At 32.8% G+C, this 19436-nt stretch overlaps 1 protein-coding gene across 1 annotated transcript; it reads right to left on the bottom strand.

The window, feature by feature from the left end:
* Positions 1 to 7252: 7252 nt before the first annotated feature.
* Positions 7253 to 19388, bottom strand: LOC134728113 (large ribosomal subunit protein uL18m-like). Its single transcript, XM_063592545.1, has 6 exons — positions 19184 to 19388; positions 16375 to 16462; positions 13420 to 13497; positions 11320 to 11433; positions 8741 to 8855; positions 7253 to 7596 (listed from the first exon to the last, which is right to left on the bottom strand). The coding sequence occupies exons 1-6, from the start codon at positions 19248 to 19250 to the stop codon at positions 7438 to 7440; spliced, it is 621 nt and encodes a 206-aa protein (XP_063448615.1). The 5' UTR covers positions 19251 to 19388; the 3' UTR covers positions 7253 to 7437.
* Between the last annotated feature and the right edge of the window lie 48 nt (positions 19389 to 19436).

Here is a 19436-nt window from a genome sequence, read left to right as displayed (position 1 = left end):
CAAGAAACGCGAAACACTTATAAAAAACATCAAAAAAGACAACCACTGAACATCAGGTTCCTGAATCAGGAAAGGTGCAAACCTATGCTTCAACAGGCCCCATACTTCACCAAACATGAAACAATAGTATAATATCATTTACAGCTATGTATGTTCATACAAACCAGTCAATAGAGGCTTATGATGCACTATTATTCATGTATAAAATATTATATAAATAAAATTATAAATAATAGTACTTAATCCTTATTATATCTGAGGCTTCAATCTTTTCATATAGTTTATATATATCACATAAATAAAGATGAAAATAAAGATGAAATATCGAACATACCTTTACCATATTTACCTAGTGTGACTCATTTCTTTTTCAAAGTGCATTAACATTTTTGTTTTACATATATTTATCACCTTTAATATTGAACATGTTCTACATGAAAGTGCAGATGAACACATCTATCCAGCATTAAATATATCTGGTTTTAGACATTAACCCTATAGTGCTTTGCTTTAGATTGCTTAAAAACTGAACTTATATAGATATAGGAAGATGTTAACTTGTGTCAGTGCCAATGAGACAACTCTCCATCCAAATTACAATTCATTAAAGTAAACCATGAGGCATGATAGGTCAATGTATGGCCTCCAACACGGAGACTTGGCTCACACCGAACAATAAGCTATAAAGGGCCCCAAAATTACTAGTGTGAAACCATTCAAACAGAAAAAAAATGGTCTAATCTATATAAAAAACAAGAAACGAAAAACGAGAAACACGTATAAATTACATAAACAAATATGGATCTACACACCAAACATATAAAAGCACCTAGTATTTTAGACATTGAGCAATAATGATTTATACACAAATAAATTAGCACCCATCTTTAACTGATTGCATTGCAAAATTTGATATTTAACTTTGTAAAACATGTACATGTATATATCATATATGACATCAGCACAATTTATGGTTACAAGGTTATACAATTCTATTCTCCATGCATACATTGGTGCAGGGGCAGATCCATCCATTTTAAAAAGGGGGTTCCCAACCAGACTAAAAAGGGGGGTCCAACTATATGCTCCCATTCAAATGCATTGATCGTCCAAAAAAAAGGGGGGGTTCCAAACCCACCCCCCCCTTTTTTTGATCTGCCAATGTTGTGGATCATGCAAGGCATGTTATCAGAGGATTTGAGTTTTTATTGTGTACAGATGTATATTTATTTATAAGCCTTAAGCATAAGCCTTAACATTTTGGTGGCCTCAAATTCTGCATTTGAAATCAAGTTTTCAGTAGTTCCTGTTTTATTAAGTTATTCTTGTCACACCTTTTCGGAAAGAAATCTTTTAACATGGGCCAAGAGTCAATAATTTATTTCACTGGTGAATTATAATAATTCTTAATACACCATCCTCTTACTCTACAAATCTTTTCTTTACACAACAGAGGATAATAATTTACCCCTGAAGCTAGTCCAAATAATTATGACGTCTGGGACGGCTATTTTATTATTTTTCTGGGACGCCTTCTGGCGTCCCAGAAAAAAATTAAAATAGCCTTGCCAGACGTCATAATTATTTGGACTACCCTGAAGCCATATAAGGTTACAAGGTCCATTTATAAGTCACTTGACCATGATAACGATTTCTTTTTATGACATAGAGCTGCATTTGTTGTTGTGAAAAATTTCCTTACTGATGTCATTTTATGGAGTTAATGTTTATGACAATATTTCGTAAATAAATTGTGTCAGATAATGAAATATATATATACATTGTACTGTTCCTGACGAAAGTTAATTTTGACTCATCGTCAATAACAACATAAACCTGATAACATCATAATTGAGTCATAAATTACATTGTCAGTTCTCAGTTAAATTATAGGTTATGACTATAACTTTATGTTCTATCGTTCAATAAAAACAGATCAAATTATATGTATACAATATATAAGAAACGAATGCAATCTGCTTACAAACAAACTGTACTTTCGTTTTCTTCTTTTCCTATAAAATGAAAGTAAAAAGTAAATTAGAAACGCAATTCCGGAAAGAGGTAAACATTTCCGTACTTATGCGTAAAGTGGAAAATTGTATGATTGTATGATCTTGTAAGACTTGTGTGGACTTTTGATTAATAATAAATACAGAGTGAGACATTATCAAATTGTTAACACCTTTTACACGAGTTGCTGAAAAAAAACCCATGTATTACGAATTGTTAATCCTTCAAATAAATAATAGTAAAAATTTTCAACGGATAATTTTCTGTTTCAAATTATCTTCATAAATGACATATTTTATAGTTGTACAAAAAACACCATTCATTAATATATGAATTTGATAACACTGTATCATATATAATCATGTTGTGTACAAGTTGTAATGCTATATGAATTATAACGTGTACAGATTTTTTGTGACAAGCCAGTTATCAATTTTCAAGTTATGAACTGCTTAACACAAATACATGATGCAAGCACATTGGCTTTTGTTTCGCATATTTCTGTCATATTTTCACAACTACAAGTTAAGGACTGTCTTTAAATGAGTATTGATACAAATTACATTATAAACCACAAAAATGCTTTAATGGAAAGGAGAAAAAAATAGAATTTAAACCATTCAGGTATCCTCATTTCCAGTTTGGGGACAAGGGGAATAGCACTAAATGTTAGCTTAAAGTTAATAAATTTGAATTTAAAACAATTAACTGGTACATTTCAGAAGTCAAATCTGTATCTTTGGTACAAGAAGGTTACGGTATGTACCCAAAAAAAAATTTAACTTTTATAAAAACCCTGTACAAATTATAATTTTTACATATGCATATGTTAAAACTTTGGAAACTGATAGTTTCAATCTAATAAACTAGATTTTGATCAATTTAATTAAGGTTAACTTAATCCTGACAAATTCCATGCTACATGTATACTTTAAAATACATGATGATGATAATCATCATAATGCATGCGTGTGATATGAACTGTACAGTGGCAAGTATGACAGGCGAGAACAATATTATAAATATATAAATGGATAATGTTTAGAGTATTTCTACAGGTTTGTTGGAGTTCGTTTTGCTCAGTCTTTCGCTTTCGTAGTTTTCCCTTTGGTATTGTCAGTTTGTTTTCGTAGTTTTCCCGTTGGTATTGTCAGTTTGTTTCCGGCTTCTACAAGTTTCGGTATTCATTTTGTATCTCTTGTCTTTATTTTCTATCACAAGTATACTATTTGCTAACTCATCTTACGCGATAATTTCTCATTTTTTTGTATGATAATCATGTAACATTGATGATAAATGGTGTTTATATGTTCATTTCCATACTTTTACTTCAATTGTTTTAATCTATTGCCCAGTAGGTAGATGATTAAAATGGTGTTAACACTTTTTATATGGTATGTATCTCGAGCTTAGAATACTGCACCATCTTAAAATCCGATATGATCCTGAATAGATCAAGCATTGATGGATCAAAAACTCATTATTGCGCATTCCAGTTAATATTACATCTGACAGGTTGGGGGATGAGTACAATTTTCAAATATGTTTTATACAGAAAAATGTTATATATAGAAAAATACATAATCAAAAGCTACCATTTAGAGAAAGAAAACAAAACTGTACAGGTCAGATTTTAGATTTAAATTCACAATAAGTAGATTCTCATGAGAAAGGGGCGCTGACCTATCAGAATTGTTAACTGTAATCTGCATGTTCACATGCACCAGGACGAGACTGGCAATTTGACCTGGTATGTACTTTGCTTCCACTGGTAAACTTTTACATAATCCCTGAATGTCGAAAGTCGAATGAAATTGTCATTGTATCAAGTGTAATTAGTTCAATAAACTTTGTCTTATAGCTGAGCCCTCTTTTCGGAAAGTGAACAATTTGTATCTACCCAGATCAAGGCATTGTTGAGTACTGTACACGCATGTTGTATTGTATCGTGACGTTGTCTGCATGCTTCTGTTTCATTTCTTTGTGGGTTGTTATAATGATGACACGACTCGTCTTATAATAACTACCCATACATGATTTCAATGCTTGTAATGACCATATATACACCATTCCATCTTAAAAGTTGGTTTATCTGGGTTTTTTTAATGCTATATATTATAGCATATATTAATCAAAGATAGCAGGCCATAAATGCAAAACATACATTAGCCATTGGAAAACTTTTCTGTTTGCATTCCATTTTAATTTTCCATAACTAAATTAGTAATATTGTCTTTTTCAAAATACATATGTAAATAAGTTTTAGTTTCTTTTCCGTGCTCTTGGACTTAAATGGGGTATCATTAGATAATATCACATAGGGATACAAACGAAATACTCATTCATCAACCAATAAATTCCATTCAATCAACTAACTTGGATGTGCCATGTTTCTAATTTATACTTATATACCTTGTCAGTGTCATATCACAGATACTATAAGCAATAGTTCCAACTATATTTGGTGTGTGGAATGATTGTAAGGTGTACATGTTAAACTGACAAATTTCATCTGACCTCGACCTTTTTTAAATGGTCATTGGTCAATGCTAGGTCTTTGTTGTTTGGCATGTTTTAGGATACTGTACGCTATAGATCAGTTGTATTTCGTGTAATGAATGATATGGTGTATATGTATGTATATGTCTGGCATGTTTCATCTGACCTTGACCTTTTTTAAATTGTGTATTGGACAATGTTTAGTTTTTCCAGTTTGGTATTTTTCTTATAGATATTATAAGTAATAGGTCTACTATATTTGCTGACTGGAATGAGTGTATTAAGGTGTACATGTCTGTTTAGCAGATTTCATTTGACCTTGACCTCATTTTCATGGTTCATTGGTCTCTGTTAAGTTTTCATGTTTTTTCTATAATCGGAAACTAAGGAATAGGTAAACTTTAATTGTTTTATGAAATGATTGTGTGGACGTGTCTGTCTGGCAGGGTTCATCTGACCTGAACTAATTTTCCTTGTTAAGCAGTCAATGTTAAAGTTTTCATGGTTATTTCTAAAATATAATATGCAATAGTTCAACTATTTTTTGTGTATGGAATGATTGCACAATGCTCGTGTTGTCTGGAAGGGTTTATCTGATTATGACCTCATTTTTTGGTCAATGTTCAATTTTTTTAATGAAACCTATTTCTTAGATACAATACTCTTAACATTCATTGTATGGTATGAAATTAAATCATGATAAGTAAAGCGAGAAGAACATTTCCACTCTTTAGTTTTGTTTTGAAATTATTTTTTTAGAATATAGAACCAGGTGCTCTGCAGGGCGCAGCTTTACACGACCGCAGAAGTCGTACCCTGAACAGTTGGGGAAAGTATGGACTCTGAATTTGGAGTCAATCAAATTTTTTACATGATATGAGTTTCTGACACAAAACAAAGGTAAAGATCTTCCAAATATATTGTGCAATATTGTGCAATTAAAGCTTGATACAGCTCTGAATTTAGATTCAATCAAATTTTTTACATATTATGAGTTTCTGACACAAAACAAAGGTCAAGATCTTCCAAATATATTGCGCAATATTGTGCAATTTAAGATTTCTTCTTTAATTTTTCAAAAATTGGAATTTGAGAAATCTGAAGAAAAAAATATAAAACTACCACCCCTTTTTTTCAATTTGTTCAAAACCTGACTTTTCTTTATACATAATATACAAATAGTTTAAGGGATGTATATCTGAACATACCCAACCCTTTTTTTTTTAACTTTTTTTAGAATTACCACCCTTAAACTGCTGATAAATTGTCTTAATTGTCTGTTGACCAGAAATAAAATTGAGAATGGAAATGGGGAATGTGTCAAAGAGACAACAACCCGACCAAATAAAAAAAGCAACAGCAGAAGGTCACCAACAGGTCTTCAATGTAGGGAGAAATTCCCGCACCCGGAGGCGTACTTCAGCTGGCCCCTAAACAAATATATACTAGTTCAGTGATAATGAACGCCATACTAATTTCCAAATACCTAGTTTTTCCCCTTTTTTGCCCCTAATTCCATAAAAAAATGAGGCATGATTCCCCTAAGTCAATACTAACCATACCTTCATGGTATGGAAACTTGTGGTTTAATTTCAGAGATATTCATACAATTAAACATAAGTTAATGTTTGAAAACTACAAAAATCATTATTTTTGGACCCCATTTTGGTCCTAATTTCTAAACTATTGAGACCATAACCCCCAAATTCAATCTCAACCTTCCTTTAGTGGTATTGAACCTTCTTGTAAAAAAATATAGAGATCCATACACTTAAACACTAGTTATTGGCTGTAAACTAGCAAAATGCTTCTTTTTGGCCCCTTTTTCCTACATATTCAGGAAAATAAACCCCAAACTCAATCCCAGCATTCCCTGAGAGATACATACAGTTACACACAAGTTATTGTATGAAACTGGAAAAAATGCTTGTTTTTGGCCCTTAATTCCTAGACTGTTTGCCCAATAACCCCTTAAATAAAGGCAACAGTAGTATACCGCTGTTGAAAACTCATTAATCCATGGACAAAAAACAAAATCGGGGTAACAAACTAAAACCAAGGAAAACGCATTAAATATAAGAGGAGAACAGTGACACAACACTAAAATGTAACACACACAGAAATAGACCAAGCATCAGACAAAATCCTATGAGAATAACAAATATAACATCAAAATTAAATACATGAATTTGGGATAGACAAGTACAGTGACACATCAAAATAAATCCCAACCTTCTACTTAGGCAGCAACCATTTGATTTTCGGGGAGGGGGGGTCTATGGATTTTTTTGGGAAAAAAAGTTTGTTTCCAGTTTTTGGAGAAAAAAATAATTTGTTTTTGACCCTGAGAAAAAAAATTGTTTATTTCACCCTCAGCTGCCACTATATGTAATGCTAAAATTGAAAAAAAAAATGTTTGTCTTGTCGCCAAAAAAATAGATTGTTTTTCCTGAAGGCAAAAAAAAGTTTGTCCGGAAAAAAAATCCATAGCTCCACCGAAAATCAAATGGTTGTATAAGGTTTGGGATTTTCCAACTATTTCAGACTCAAGCATCACTGAAGACACTCTTTCAAAAATAAAGCTGGTACCCCTAATGTTATTAATCCAATATGAAGTTCATGCTGTATTTATTATCTCCATTAGGATGATTTTTCTTGAAGTAGACATTTCAACTAATACTTTTAATTTTAAAAGACAAAATATTCTAACTGCTTGTTCAGACAAAAACATGACAACTGATTGTCCTTTTTCATTGTTTAATTCAAACTCATAGCTCTAGCTCTTTTTCATTTGTTAATGCCAAAAAAATATTTCTCTTTCATAAGTTTATTCAAAACTTTTCTTCTTGTTCATTGGTCAACTCAAAACTGATAGTCATCTTTCATTAGTTAATTTATAACATTTCTTCTTTTTCATTGGTCAATTCAAAACTGATAGTCATCTTTCATTGGTGTATCTTTATCTTCTCCTCCCAGTCTTTTTGGTCCCTCATAATCAATTCCAGGCTTATACTCAGATTCTATGACATCTGGTTCCTGGAGACTGATACAACCTTCTTCTACTGCCTTCAGAAAGGACAGGCCCTGAAATAAAAACAGTGTTAAATTAATAGCAGACATAGACACACCAGGAAATGAATTGATTCATTTTAAGAAAAAAGTTATAAGTATTTGAACTTAGAAAACAATTTGATATGACCTCTAAATTTGGAGTTTTGTACTTCCTTAATTTGTCATTGAAACAATCTTTTTACACAAAAACACCAATTTGTGAGAAAATAACCCAATTTGGAGACCGTTATTTTTCTGTGTCTTATACTCTTTCTTACATGTGCAGTCAATGTACTGCCTGTGAAATTTAAAAACTCTTTTGTGTCAAGACTGGCTCAAATGTACCAGAATCGCAATTTTGAGTGCATTTTCTAGTAATTTAAATACCAAAGGTGTTCATTTTTTAAAAGTGTCTACTGATTGCTTTAATACCTAGAAGCCAGCCCCTTTTTACTTGTTCAGGTAAGTGCTCATCCTGTTGGTAACTGGAATGTACAGACTTTTTTTTGTAACTTTTACGACAGTCTAGATGGAAATAAAAGGATGTCTGTGTATGTTTGTAGTTAATGGTTTTGCATAGCTGAAGTGCTCTCATTAAAACATACCATCAGTGGTGGATCCAGAAATTTACATAAGTGGGGGCCCACTGACTAACCTAAGAGGGGTCTCACTCTAGTCCCGCTTCATTGACTCCCTATACTGTAAGTTCAGAAATTATTGCGAGGTTTTTATTATTGCGAATAATGCGACAGAGTTGTAAACGCAATAATTAAAACTCGCATTTTGTAATATTTTAACTGAATAAAGCAAGGCTTTTCCCCAAATCGTTAAAATTAAAATCGCATTTAAGTTGAAATTGACAAAATGGCAATAATAAATGCACGCGATAATTTCTGAATTTACAGTATTTAAGCAACCAAATTTTTTTCCCAAAAAGGGGGGCCCGGGCCCACCCCTAAATCCGCCTATGACCATGCACATACACCACCACATTTTGCACCTGTATCAAGGCAGATTAACTTGACCATGTATTGATGGTTATTTACTTATTTCTTTTATAGCTGTTCAGTGTTAGCAGTTGCTTAGATGTCTGTCTTGCATTTGTCCAATATTTCTGGTAATTCTAGTATAAATCTTTTTTAATCATTATATTAATGTAAAATAGATTATCACTTACTGCTTCTGATGTAAAATTTTCTTTTTCCCCTAAGAAAACACAGGAGACTCCAGCTTCTAAACATCTCTGTGCTAAAATAGAACCTATATTCTGTGCCGCAGATACATCTTTTACACTGAAAAATAAAACAATAGATAGATAATATAACTTCCATGGACATTAGAAGTGCAAATGCTTATAAAACTGCATATCAAATATTACTGACTTATCTTTTGTGATTTCTGTAAACTAGCACAAAACAATATTCATGGATATAAGTCCAAGGACCATAACTCTGCACAAAATCACCAGACTAGAAGATAATTAGAACTTGACATGTTATTTGTCATGAAAAAACTATATACCAAATTTGATATCAATATCTTTAAGCATGAAGAAAAAAATGTGTGGAAAACTAATTTTTACGGACTGTTGCTTGATCTAATATCAATTAGATTATCAATTCCTTAGATGTGCTTACAAGTGTATCGTGAATTTAAAAATAGAGAATTATGTACCTATATAAATGTGTCCTGATGGCCCATTCTTTAGTAGAAGCTGACACAACTGTGTCACCAGTCTAATGGACCACTTTCCCTGAGGTATGTTTATATTGTAACAGAGAATAACCTACCTATATAAATGTGTCCTGATGGCCCATTCTTTAGTTGAGGCTGACACAACTGTGTCACCAGTCTAATGGACCACTTTCCCTGAGGTATGTTTATATTGTAACAGAATAACCTACGAATATAAATGTTTCCTGATGGCCCATTCTTTAGTAGAAGCTGACACAACTGTGTCACCATTCTAATGTACCACTTTCCCTGAGGTATGTTTATATTGTAAGAGAGGATAACCTACCTATATAAATGTGTCCTGATGGCCCATTCTTTAGTAGAAGCTGACACAACTGTATCACCAGTCTAATGGACCACTTTCCCTGAGGTATGTTTATATTGTAACAGAGAATAACCTACCTATATAAATGTGTCCTGATGGCCCATTCTTTAGTAGAAGCTGACAAAACTGTGTCACCAGTCTAATGGACCACTTTCCCTGAGGTATGTTTATATTGTAACAGAGAATAACCTACCTATATAAATGTGTCCTGATGGCCCATTCTTTAGAAGAAGCTGACACAACTGTATCACCAGTCTAATGGACCACTTTCCCTGATGTATGTTTATATTGTAACAGAGAATAACCTACCTATATAAATGTGTCCTGATGGCCCATTCTTTAGTTGAGGCAGAAACAACTGTATCACCAGTCTAATGGACCACTTTCCCTGAGGTATGTTTATATTGTAACAGAGAATAACCTACCTATATAAATGTGTCCTGATGGCCCATTCTTTAGTTGAGGCAGAAACAACTGTGTCACTAGTCTTATGGACCACTTTCCCTGAGGTATGTTTATATTGTAACAGAGAATAACCTACCTATATAAATGTGTCCTGATGGCCCATTCTTTAGTTGAGGCAGAAACAACTGTGTCACTAGTCTAATGGACCACTTTCCCTGAGGTATGTTTATATTGTAACAGAATAACCTACCTATATAAATGTTTCCTGATGGCCCATTCTTTAGTAGAAGCTGACACAACTGTGTCACCATTCTAATGGACCACTTTCCCTGAGGTATGTTTATATTGTAACAGAGAATAACCTACCTATATAAATGTGTCCTGATGGCCCATTCTTTAGTTGAGGCTGACACAACTGTATCACCAGTCTAATGGACCACTTTCCCTGAGGTATGTTTATATTGTAACAGAGAATAACCTACCTATATAAATGTGTCCTGATGGCCCATTCTTTAGTTGAGGCTGACACAACTGTATCACCAGTCTAATGGACCACTTTCCCTGAGGTATGTTTATATTGTAACAGAGAATAACCTACCTATATAAATGTGTCCTGATGGCCCATTCTTTAGTTGAGGCTGACACAACTGTATCACCAGTCTAATGGACCACTTTCCCTGAGGTATGTTTATATTGTAACAGAGAATAACCTACCTATATAAATGTGTCCTGATGGCCCATTCTCTAGTTGAGGCAGACACAACTGTATCACCAGTCTAATGGACCACTTTCCCTGAGGTATGTTTATATTGTAACAGAGAATAACCTACCTATATAAATGTGTCCTGATGGCCCATTCTTTAGTAGAAGCTGACACAACTGTATCACCATTCTAATGGACCACTTTCCCTGAGGTATGTTTATATTGTAACAGAGAATAACCTACCTATATAAATGTGTCCTGATGGCCCATTCTTTAGTAGAAGCTGACACAACTGTATCACCAGTCTAATGGACCACTTTCCCTGAGGTATGTTTATATTGTAACAGAGAATAACCTACCTATATAAATGTGTCCTGATGGCCCATTCTTTAGTAGAAGCTGACAAAACTGTGTCACTAGTCTAATGAACCACTTTCCCTGAGGTATACTTATATTGTAACAGAGAATAACCTACCTATATAAATGTGTCCTGATGGCCTATTCTCTAGTAGAAGCTGACACAACTGTGTCACTAGTCTAATGGACCACTTTCCCTGAGGTATGTTTATATTGTAACAGAATAACCTACCTATATAAATGTGTCCTGATGGCCCATTCTCTAGTTGAAGCTGACACAACTGTGTCACCAGTCCAATGAACCACTTTCCCTGAGGTATGTTTAGAAGTTTTATCAAACACCAACCTGCAAGTAATGAGGATTGAAATATAGAGATCATTTCATCTGAAAAAATAGACTTCATTCACATAATATCTTATCTGTGAAAGAAAATATGAAAGCATTTAAATAATAAATATAACTAGTCCTATACCATAAGCCTTGTCAGCCTTCATAGATATTTAGGAAGATGTGGTGTGACTGCCAATGAGACAACTCCCATCCAAATAACAATTTAAATTAAAAAAAAAGTAAATCATTTCATATCGTTTGTTTTGGACATGTACATATAAAAAAGATGTGGTATGATTGCTAATGAGACAACTATCCACAAAAGACCAAAATGACACAAACATTAACAACTATAGGTCACCGTACGGCCTCCAACAATGAGCAAAGCCCATATCCCATAGTCAGCTATAGAAGACCCAGATAAGACAATGTAAAACAATTAAAACGAGAAAACTAACGGCCTTATTTATGTGAAATTTTTTTTTTTTTAAAAATGAATGAAAAACAAATATGTTACACATAAACAAACGACAACCATTTATCATAGGATTTTTTTTTTACTATCAATGGACAACAATGGGACACAAGGACTGGAAACAAAAAATCTCTTTTACTACTGTAAAATATTCAGTGATTTAAAGTCCAAACATTTACTTAAGTATTAGTACTATTTTCTCTTTTTTTCTGTTTCTTACTTAAATCTTCCTTAGAAATCACAATTCTATCTTATTTGCGTAAAAAGCAGAAATTAGTACATTGGAAATTTTTTTAAGGGGTAACAAACAATCCAATTGGGTGATATACATGATATACAAGTAGCAGTATAAAATACTTTTTCACCAGATTTTTTAATGACAATATGCAGTCACCCTTTACCTCTTCTAGTGGTGTTTTCAAAATGTTTGTTTAATTTATTCGAATACATCAGAGGCTTTCTCTATAATATTTGCCAAAAATCAAGTTACAGTAAATGGGCTATGTCACAGATTTTAGTAAAATTTTGCATACAACATGTACAACTCTGGCTCGATGAACTTCAACTGAAAATCGAAATAATAATGCATTTATCTCAATTATCATTTAAAATATTACTGATTGAATTCTTACAAATTTGGTGAGCATTTGTATAGACAGCACATAAAATCGGCATAAAACCTTCTAAAATTTGTCTTAAAATCGCAAAATCTCTAATTCTACTCCACAGATTTTTCTTAAAAAACTATACGTTGTTGATACATAAATTACCGTTATAATGATGTAAAATAAAGATAGGGTCACCGACTTAGTTTTTACGGTATACATCATTCAATGTTGTGTTCTTTGTGAAAAAATCGTATAAAACGTCGAAATAATCGTAACGTCGCCGTGTTGCCGGCCGTAAAACGTTGATTTTTGACGTTATTCACTACCAACAAGGTGAAAAAATGATTATTAGACAACAAACAAAGTAGGTGACCCTATCTTTATTTTCCATCATTATAATGGAATTGTATGTGTCAACAACATACAGTTTTTAAAGAAAAATCTATCATGTCTATGGGATAGAATAAAAGATTTGGCGATTTTAAGACAAATTTTGTATGTTTTTTCACTGATTGTATGTGCTTTCTATACAAATATTCACCCATATTAAAAGCAATTAATCAGCAATATTTCAGATAATAAAAGAGATAAATGCATTATTTTTTCGATTTTCAGTTGAACTTAACCGAGCCAAGATTGTATGCAAAATTTGAGCAAAATCTGCGACATAGCCCATTTACTGTTCCTTGACCTTAAGTTATGCTTTCCACAAATGAAAAATTGAAAGTTAGAAATGGTTAACATGCTCTTTTTTTCTAATTGTCAGAAAAAAGTGAAATTATGGAATAATTAACAAAACCATCATTAATAATAGTGTCGATCCAACATTATGGTTTATGACTTTGTTGTGCATGTTGTGCCTTATGCATATTATGTTGTAGAGGAAATTAATTGAGAGGAATTCTATGATCACCATACTTGTTGTAATATTCTCTTGTTGGACTTTGGAATTTCCAACCCTGTCTTTTTCTTGCCAATGCCATCTGCTCAAGATTCCTTAAAAATAAAATCAGACATGCATGGAAAAAAGAGATATCAAAATTATAATTTGTGCATATAATATCATAATATATAGTAAAACCTGTATAAACCTGCCGGCTATGGGACTATGAAAAAGGCCAGTTTGGACAGTAGGCCGGTTTATTCAGGTTTCCATTTTTAATGAAAGTGAATAACTTGTGAGTGACAGTGCAAGTTCAATCCGAGATATATTCAGGGTGTCTTTGAGTTTAATTTTACACACGTTTAAAGTGTTCTTATAAATAATAAAGCTTACTGCTGTACGATTGTAAGTTCATAGTTTAACACCTGGATTATCGATTATCCTGAAAAGCAATACTGTATGAACAAATATGTGTTGATTGCATATCCATCCTTTGAAATTAATTAGACCAACCAGATTTGACAGGTGAAAATTAATGTTATTAAGAGTATTTGGACTGCATCATAAAACCTGAATTTGAAATACGCAGTGTTCAGTTCACAAAGGATATTTTGACGGAAGACTTTAAAGGGAACAAAATAGGAATGGACAGGAAACCAGTTTATTCAGGGTCCAGTTTACTCAGGAATGTCAGGTTTGACTGTATTATCTATGTTTAAACAAATATGTTTGAAATAGATAAACTTTGTTATTCATATTTATGTGGTATGAGTGCCAATGAGACAACTCTCCATCCAAGTAACAAGATGTAACCAGATGCTCCGCAGGGCGTAGCTATATACGACCGCAGAGGTTGAACCCTGAACGGTTGGGGCAAGTATGGACACAACATTCAAGCTGGATTCCGCTCTAAATTTGGATTGTGATTAAATAGTTGACACAGCATAGGTTTCTGACACAGAATGAATATATTCAAATGAACTTAAAATTTTTGTTTTCTCTTAGAGCAATTCACTATGCTGTTGAATATTAATCCTCTCAAAAAAATGTTTGAAGAAATTTTCTTTTTATTTATGAAATTTCAAATGAGAAAAATTGAACCCAATTTTTTAATCACATCCCCCTTTCCCTTATTCCAAAACTAATTTCAATTAAAATATTCTAATGGAGTTTGCAACAATTACTACTCATTTAAATACATCATAAAATATTAAGATGTAAAAAAACTGCTTGTAATCACTGAATGGTAAAGATTATTTAAATTTATCAGTTGGTAGTAAAAAGTGAATATACATTGTATATTGTATATAACAAAGATTTAAGTTGATTCTGGACAAAGAAAGATATCTCCAATTAAAAAAAATTCTTGCAGATATTTCTTGCTTACTATACTGGACAAAGAAAGATAACTCTTAATTAAAAAAAAATTTGCTATTTCACAATATTGTGAAATTAGATATTTCTTGCCATTGCACAATACTGTGCAATTGAAAAGACTTGCTATTGCACAACACTTAATATAATAATTTTAGATCCTGATTTGGACCAACTTGAAAACTGGGCCCATAATCAAAAATCTAAGTACATGTTTATATTCAGCATATCAAAGAGGCCCAAGAATTTAATTTTTGTTAAAATCAAACTTAGTTTAATTTTGGACCCTTTGCACTTTAACTTAGACCAATTTTAAAACTGGACCAAAAATTAAGAATCTACATACACAGTTAGATTTGGCATATCAAAGAACCCCAATTATTCAATTTTTGATGAAATCAAACAATGTTTAATTTTGGACCTCGATTTGGGCCAACTTGAAAACTGGGCCAATAATCAAAAATCTAAGTACATTTTTAGATTCAGCATTTCAAAGAACCCCAAGGTTTCAATTTTTGTTAAAATCAAACTAAGTTTAATTTTGGACCCTTTGGACCTTAATGTAGACCAATTTGAAAACGGGACCAAAAATTAAGAATCTACATACACAGTTAGATTCGGCATATTAAAGAACCTCAATTATTCAATTTTGATGAAATCAAACAAAGTTTAATTTGGACCCTTTGGGCCCCTTTTTCCTTAACTGTTGGGACCAAAACTCCCAAAATCAATACCAACCTTCCTTTTATAGTCATAAACCTTGTGTTTAAATTTCATAGATTTCTATTTACTTATACTAACGCTATGGTGCGAAAACCAAGAAAAATGCTTATTTGGGTCCCTTTTTGGCCCCTAATCCCTAAACTGTTGGGACCAAAACTCCCAAAATCAAGACCAACCTTCCTTTTGTGGTCATAAACATTGTGTTTAAATTTCATTGATTTCTATTTACTTTAACTAAAGTTATTGTGCAAAAACCAAGAATAATGCTTATTTGGGCCCTTTTTTGGTCCCTAATTCCTAAACTGTTGAAACCAAAACTCCCAAAATCAATCCCAACCTTTCTTTTGTGGTCATAAACCTTATGTAAAAATTTCATAGATTTCTATTCACTTTTACTAAAGTTATAGTGCGAAAACCATGAAAATGCTTATTTGGGCCCTTTTTGGCCCTTAATTCCTAAAATGTTGGGACCAAAACTACCAAAATCAATACCAGCCTTCCTTTTATGGTCATTAACCTTGTGTTAAAATTTCATAGATTTCTATTCACTTTTACTAAAGTTAGAGTGCGAAAACTAAAAGTATTCGGACGACGACGACGACGACGCCAACGTGATAGCAATATACGTCGTATAAAAAGTAAACCTTCATATTTAAAGTCAAAGTACAGCCTTCAACACAGAATAGGAATGCCCAAAATGATAAGTGTAAAACAATTCAAACAGACATGACAGGAAAACCAATGGTCTATCTATCAAAAATGTGAAAGGAGAAACACATACATGTATGAACCTCATTAACAAACGACAACCACTAAACAACAGGTGTACCCATTTTACCAGCATGACAAGTCTGATTTCTGATGAAAATCTTAGGTACAGACTGTGAACATACCTTGGGTTTCTATTAACAAAATCTGGGTTTATTGCATAGTCTTTATTTTCCCCAGTACCAAGAACACCACATGTAGAAAACTGTTTCCCTGGAAAAAAATCACAAAATAAAATGTAAAATTGATATCAATAATCATAACATCGTATATATGGCATCAGAAAGATGGTACCAATTCAAATATCATGAATATACACATAGTTATAAATCATCTTTGAACATCATCATGTATATGTACATGGGTAGTTGACAATTTTGTATGGTCTTATAATATTCTACAATTGATTAAAAGTGAAATTACATGTTTAAAAAGTGTGTAATATATCAGGTTATCATTGTTATTGATAGACCATATAATTTTCATAATATCTTCAATGAAAGACTACTGAGGGGAAACACCTTGCTTTATTATTATTTTTTTTATATGCTTTACACTCGCTTGTATATTCTTTGAAATTGGTAATCTTACAAAATCACACTTTTTCTTGCGCCCACCAGAAGCGTTCAGTATTGGTCAAGTTTGACAGATCAATGTAGAATGTAGATGTAGAAACAAACGAGAGGCTCTAAAGAGCCGGTGTCGCTCACCTTGGTCTATGTGAATATTAAACAAAGGACGCAGATGGATTCATGACAAAATTGTGTTTTAGTGATAGGATAGTGATGTGTTTGTACATCTTAATTTACTGAACATTCTAGCTGCTTACAATTATCTCTATCTATAATTAACTTGGCCCAGTAGTTTCAGAGGAGAAGATTTTGTTAAAGATTACTAAGATTAAAAAATAGTGGTTAAAAATAGACTATAAAGGGCAATAACTCCTAAAGGGGTCAACTGACCATTTCCGTCATGTTGACTTATTTGTAGATCTTACTTTGCCAACATTTATTGTTTTTTTTTTACAGTTTATCTCTATAATAAAATTCAAGATAATAACCAAAAACAGCAAAATTTCCTTAAAATTACCAGTTCAGGGGCAGCAACCCTCCAACGGGTTGTTCAATTCATCTGAAAATTTCAGGGCAGATAGGTTTTGACCTGACAATTTTACACCCCTTGTCAGATTTGCTTTAAATGCTTTGGTCTTTGAGTTATAAGCCAAAAACTGAAGTTTACCTGGCCCCCTATGTTCTATTTTTTAGCTGTGGCGGCCATCTTGGTTGGTTGACCAGGTCACGCCACATATTTTTCAAACTAGATACCCAAATGATAGTTGTGGCCAAGTTTGGTTTAATTTGGCCCAGTTGTTTCAGAGGAGAAGATTTTTGTAAAAGATTACTAAGATTTACGAAAAATGGTTAAAAATTGACTATTAAGGGCAATAACTCCTAAAGGGGTCAACTGCTGAACATTATTGCTGTTTACAGTTTATCTTTGTCTACAATAATATTCAAGATAACCAAAAACAGCAAAATTTCCTTAAAATTTCCAACTGAATTTTACCCCTATGTTCTATTTTTTTGGTGTGGCGGCCATCTTGGATGGTTGGCCGGGTCACGCCACACATTTTAAAATGAGCCTTTTGAAACTAGATATCCAGGTGTAATGATAAGTCGTTATACTAAGATTATTTTTTTCTTATTTTTTCTGTAGACTTAGCTTTAATTTTTTATAACCATGCATTGGCAAGCTTGAAAACTCATAATTGTTTGTCAGTAACTAAATGTACGATGATGTCCCATACAGAACCTTCTGACCTTGTTTGTTTACATTAAAATTTCAATGGCGTCAAAATCATGTGATGTCAATTCGTTATATCCAATCAAATTGCTCTACTGTCATTTAGGGGATTTTTCAGTCTACGGCAATTACGTTATTTCTTTCTGGGATATTGCTTCAAAATAGTTTGCAATAGTTCTGGGTTTAATTCAACAGGAAAACTCTTATTTTGCCATCCCTTTTGACATCAAGGGAATTTTGTACGAATATTTACCTACAGTCATGATGGTCAGAATATCGATCTTTTTATAATGAATAAAAAGAAAATTCTATGAAACATAAATGTAAATTGTTTTTTATTAACCAACTCTATATGCCTGTTCAAAATTATGGCATGGACATCGTTTTTTCATGTAGTTTTCCTTTCATTTTGGTTGGGCTTTTTTCGCGGGAAAATCGCAAAAGAGGTAAGGAGCATGTCATTTTTAAATTCCTAAAAATACGATTTGCTTGACCTGTATTGCCTGCCACAAGATTGATGACGCTGAATGGAATGTACACAAAGCAATGGAGGCTGGAAATGGGATTTTGTGAAGTTCTAGAATGTTTTTAAATATTCAGAAGTTGGGATTGAAACGAGCATTAGGAAATTGGTATTTTTTGGCAATAATTGAGAACAACAATGAAAACTTACCTTTAGAAATGTTTTTTTATTCAAAAGTGCAGAAAAAACGTATTTTGCATTGTTTTTATACCCGGAAGTACCGTAGTGACATCAGTGCGGAGTTTCCCCGTGTGTTAAGTTCAAACACATATACCTAACGAACTGACAAGATGAACGATCTTAGACTACGGTAGGATACCCCAATGATAGTTGTGGCCAAGTTTGGTTAAATTTGGCCCAGTAGTTTGAGAGAAGATTTTTGTAAAAGTTAACAACGGACTACTACATCGGAAAACGACGGGCGACGACGGACGTCAGACGCAAAGTAATGGGAAAATTTCACTTGGCCCTTCTGACCAGGTGAGCTAAAAAGGAACAAACATGATTTGGGGAGAACAGAAGCAACCAAGACTTCATGAGTGAGTGACAATTACAATGTAAGATTATTCAGTATTTTTCTTGTACTTAAATTATCCGTAGTTCCTCACCTATACATTTACATGTTAATGCCTCTGAGAACAGTGGCAAGCGAATTCTCAAAGTCAAGAAATTCATTTTTCTTCAGAGTTGTAAAATTGCAAAACAAGTACGGTAGCGCATGGTTTTTATTCCGGATATATGTTTGAAAGAATGTCTAATACACCTTTGTGTGTTTATGGAAGTGGGAATTACATTGATAAATAAAATATGAACTTATTATCATAAGAATTAGAAATCATATATTGCTAAAAGAAATTAAAA

This window comes from Mytilus trossulus, chromosome 8 (assembly GCF_036588685.1).
Source record: "Mytilus trossulus isolate FHL-02 chromosome 8, PNRI_Mtr1.1.1.hap1, whole genome shotgun sequence".
Lineage (NCBI taxonomy): Eukaryota > Metazoa > Mollusca > Bivalvia > Mytilida > Mytilidae > Mytilus > Mytilus trossulus.
The sequence above is the reverse complement of the archived record's forward strand: the minus strand, read 5'-3'. Positions and strand labels throughout refer to the sequence as shown.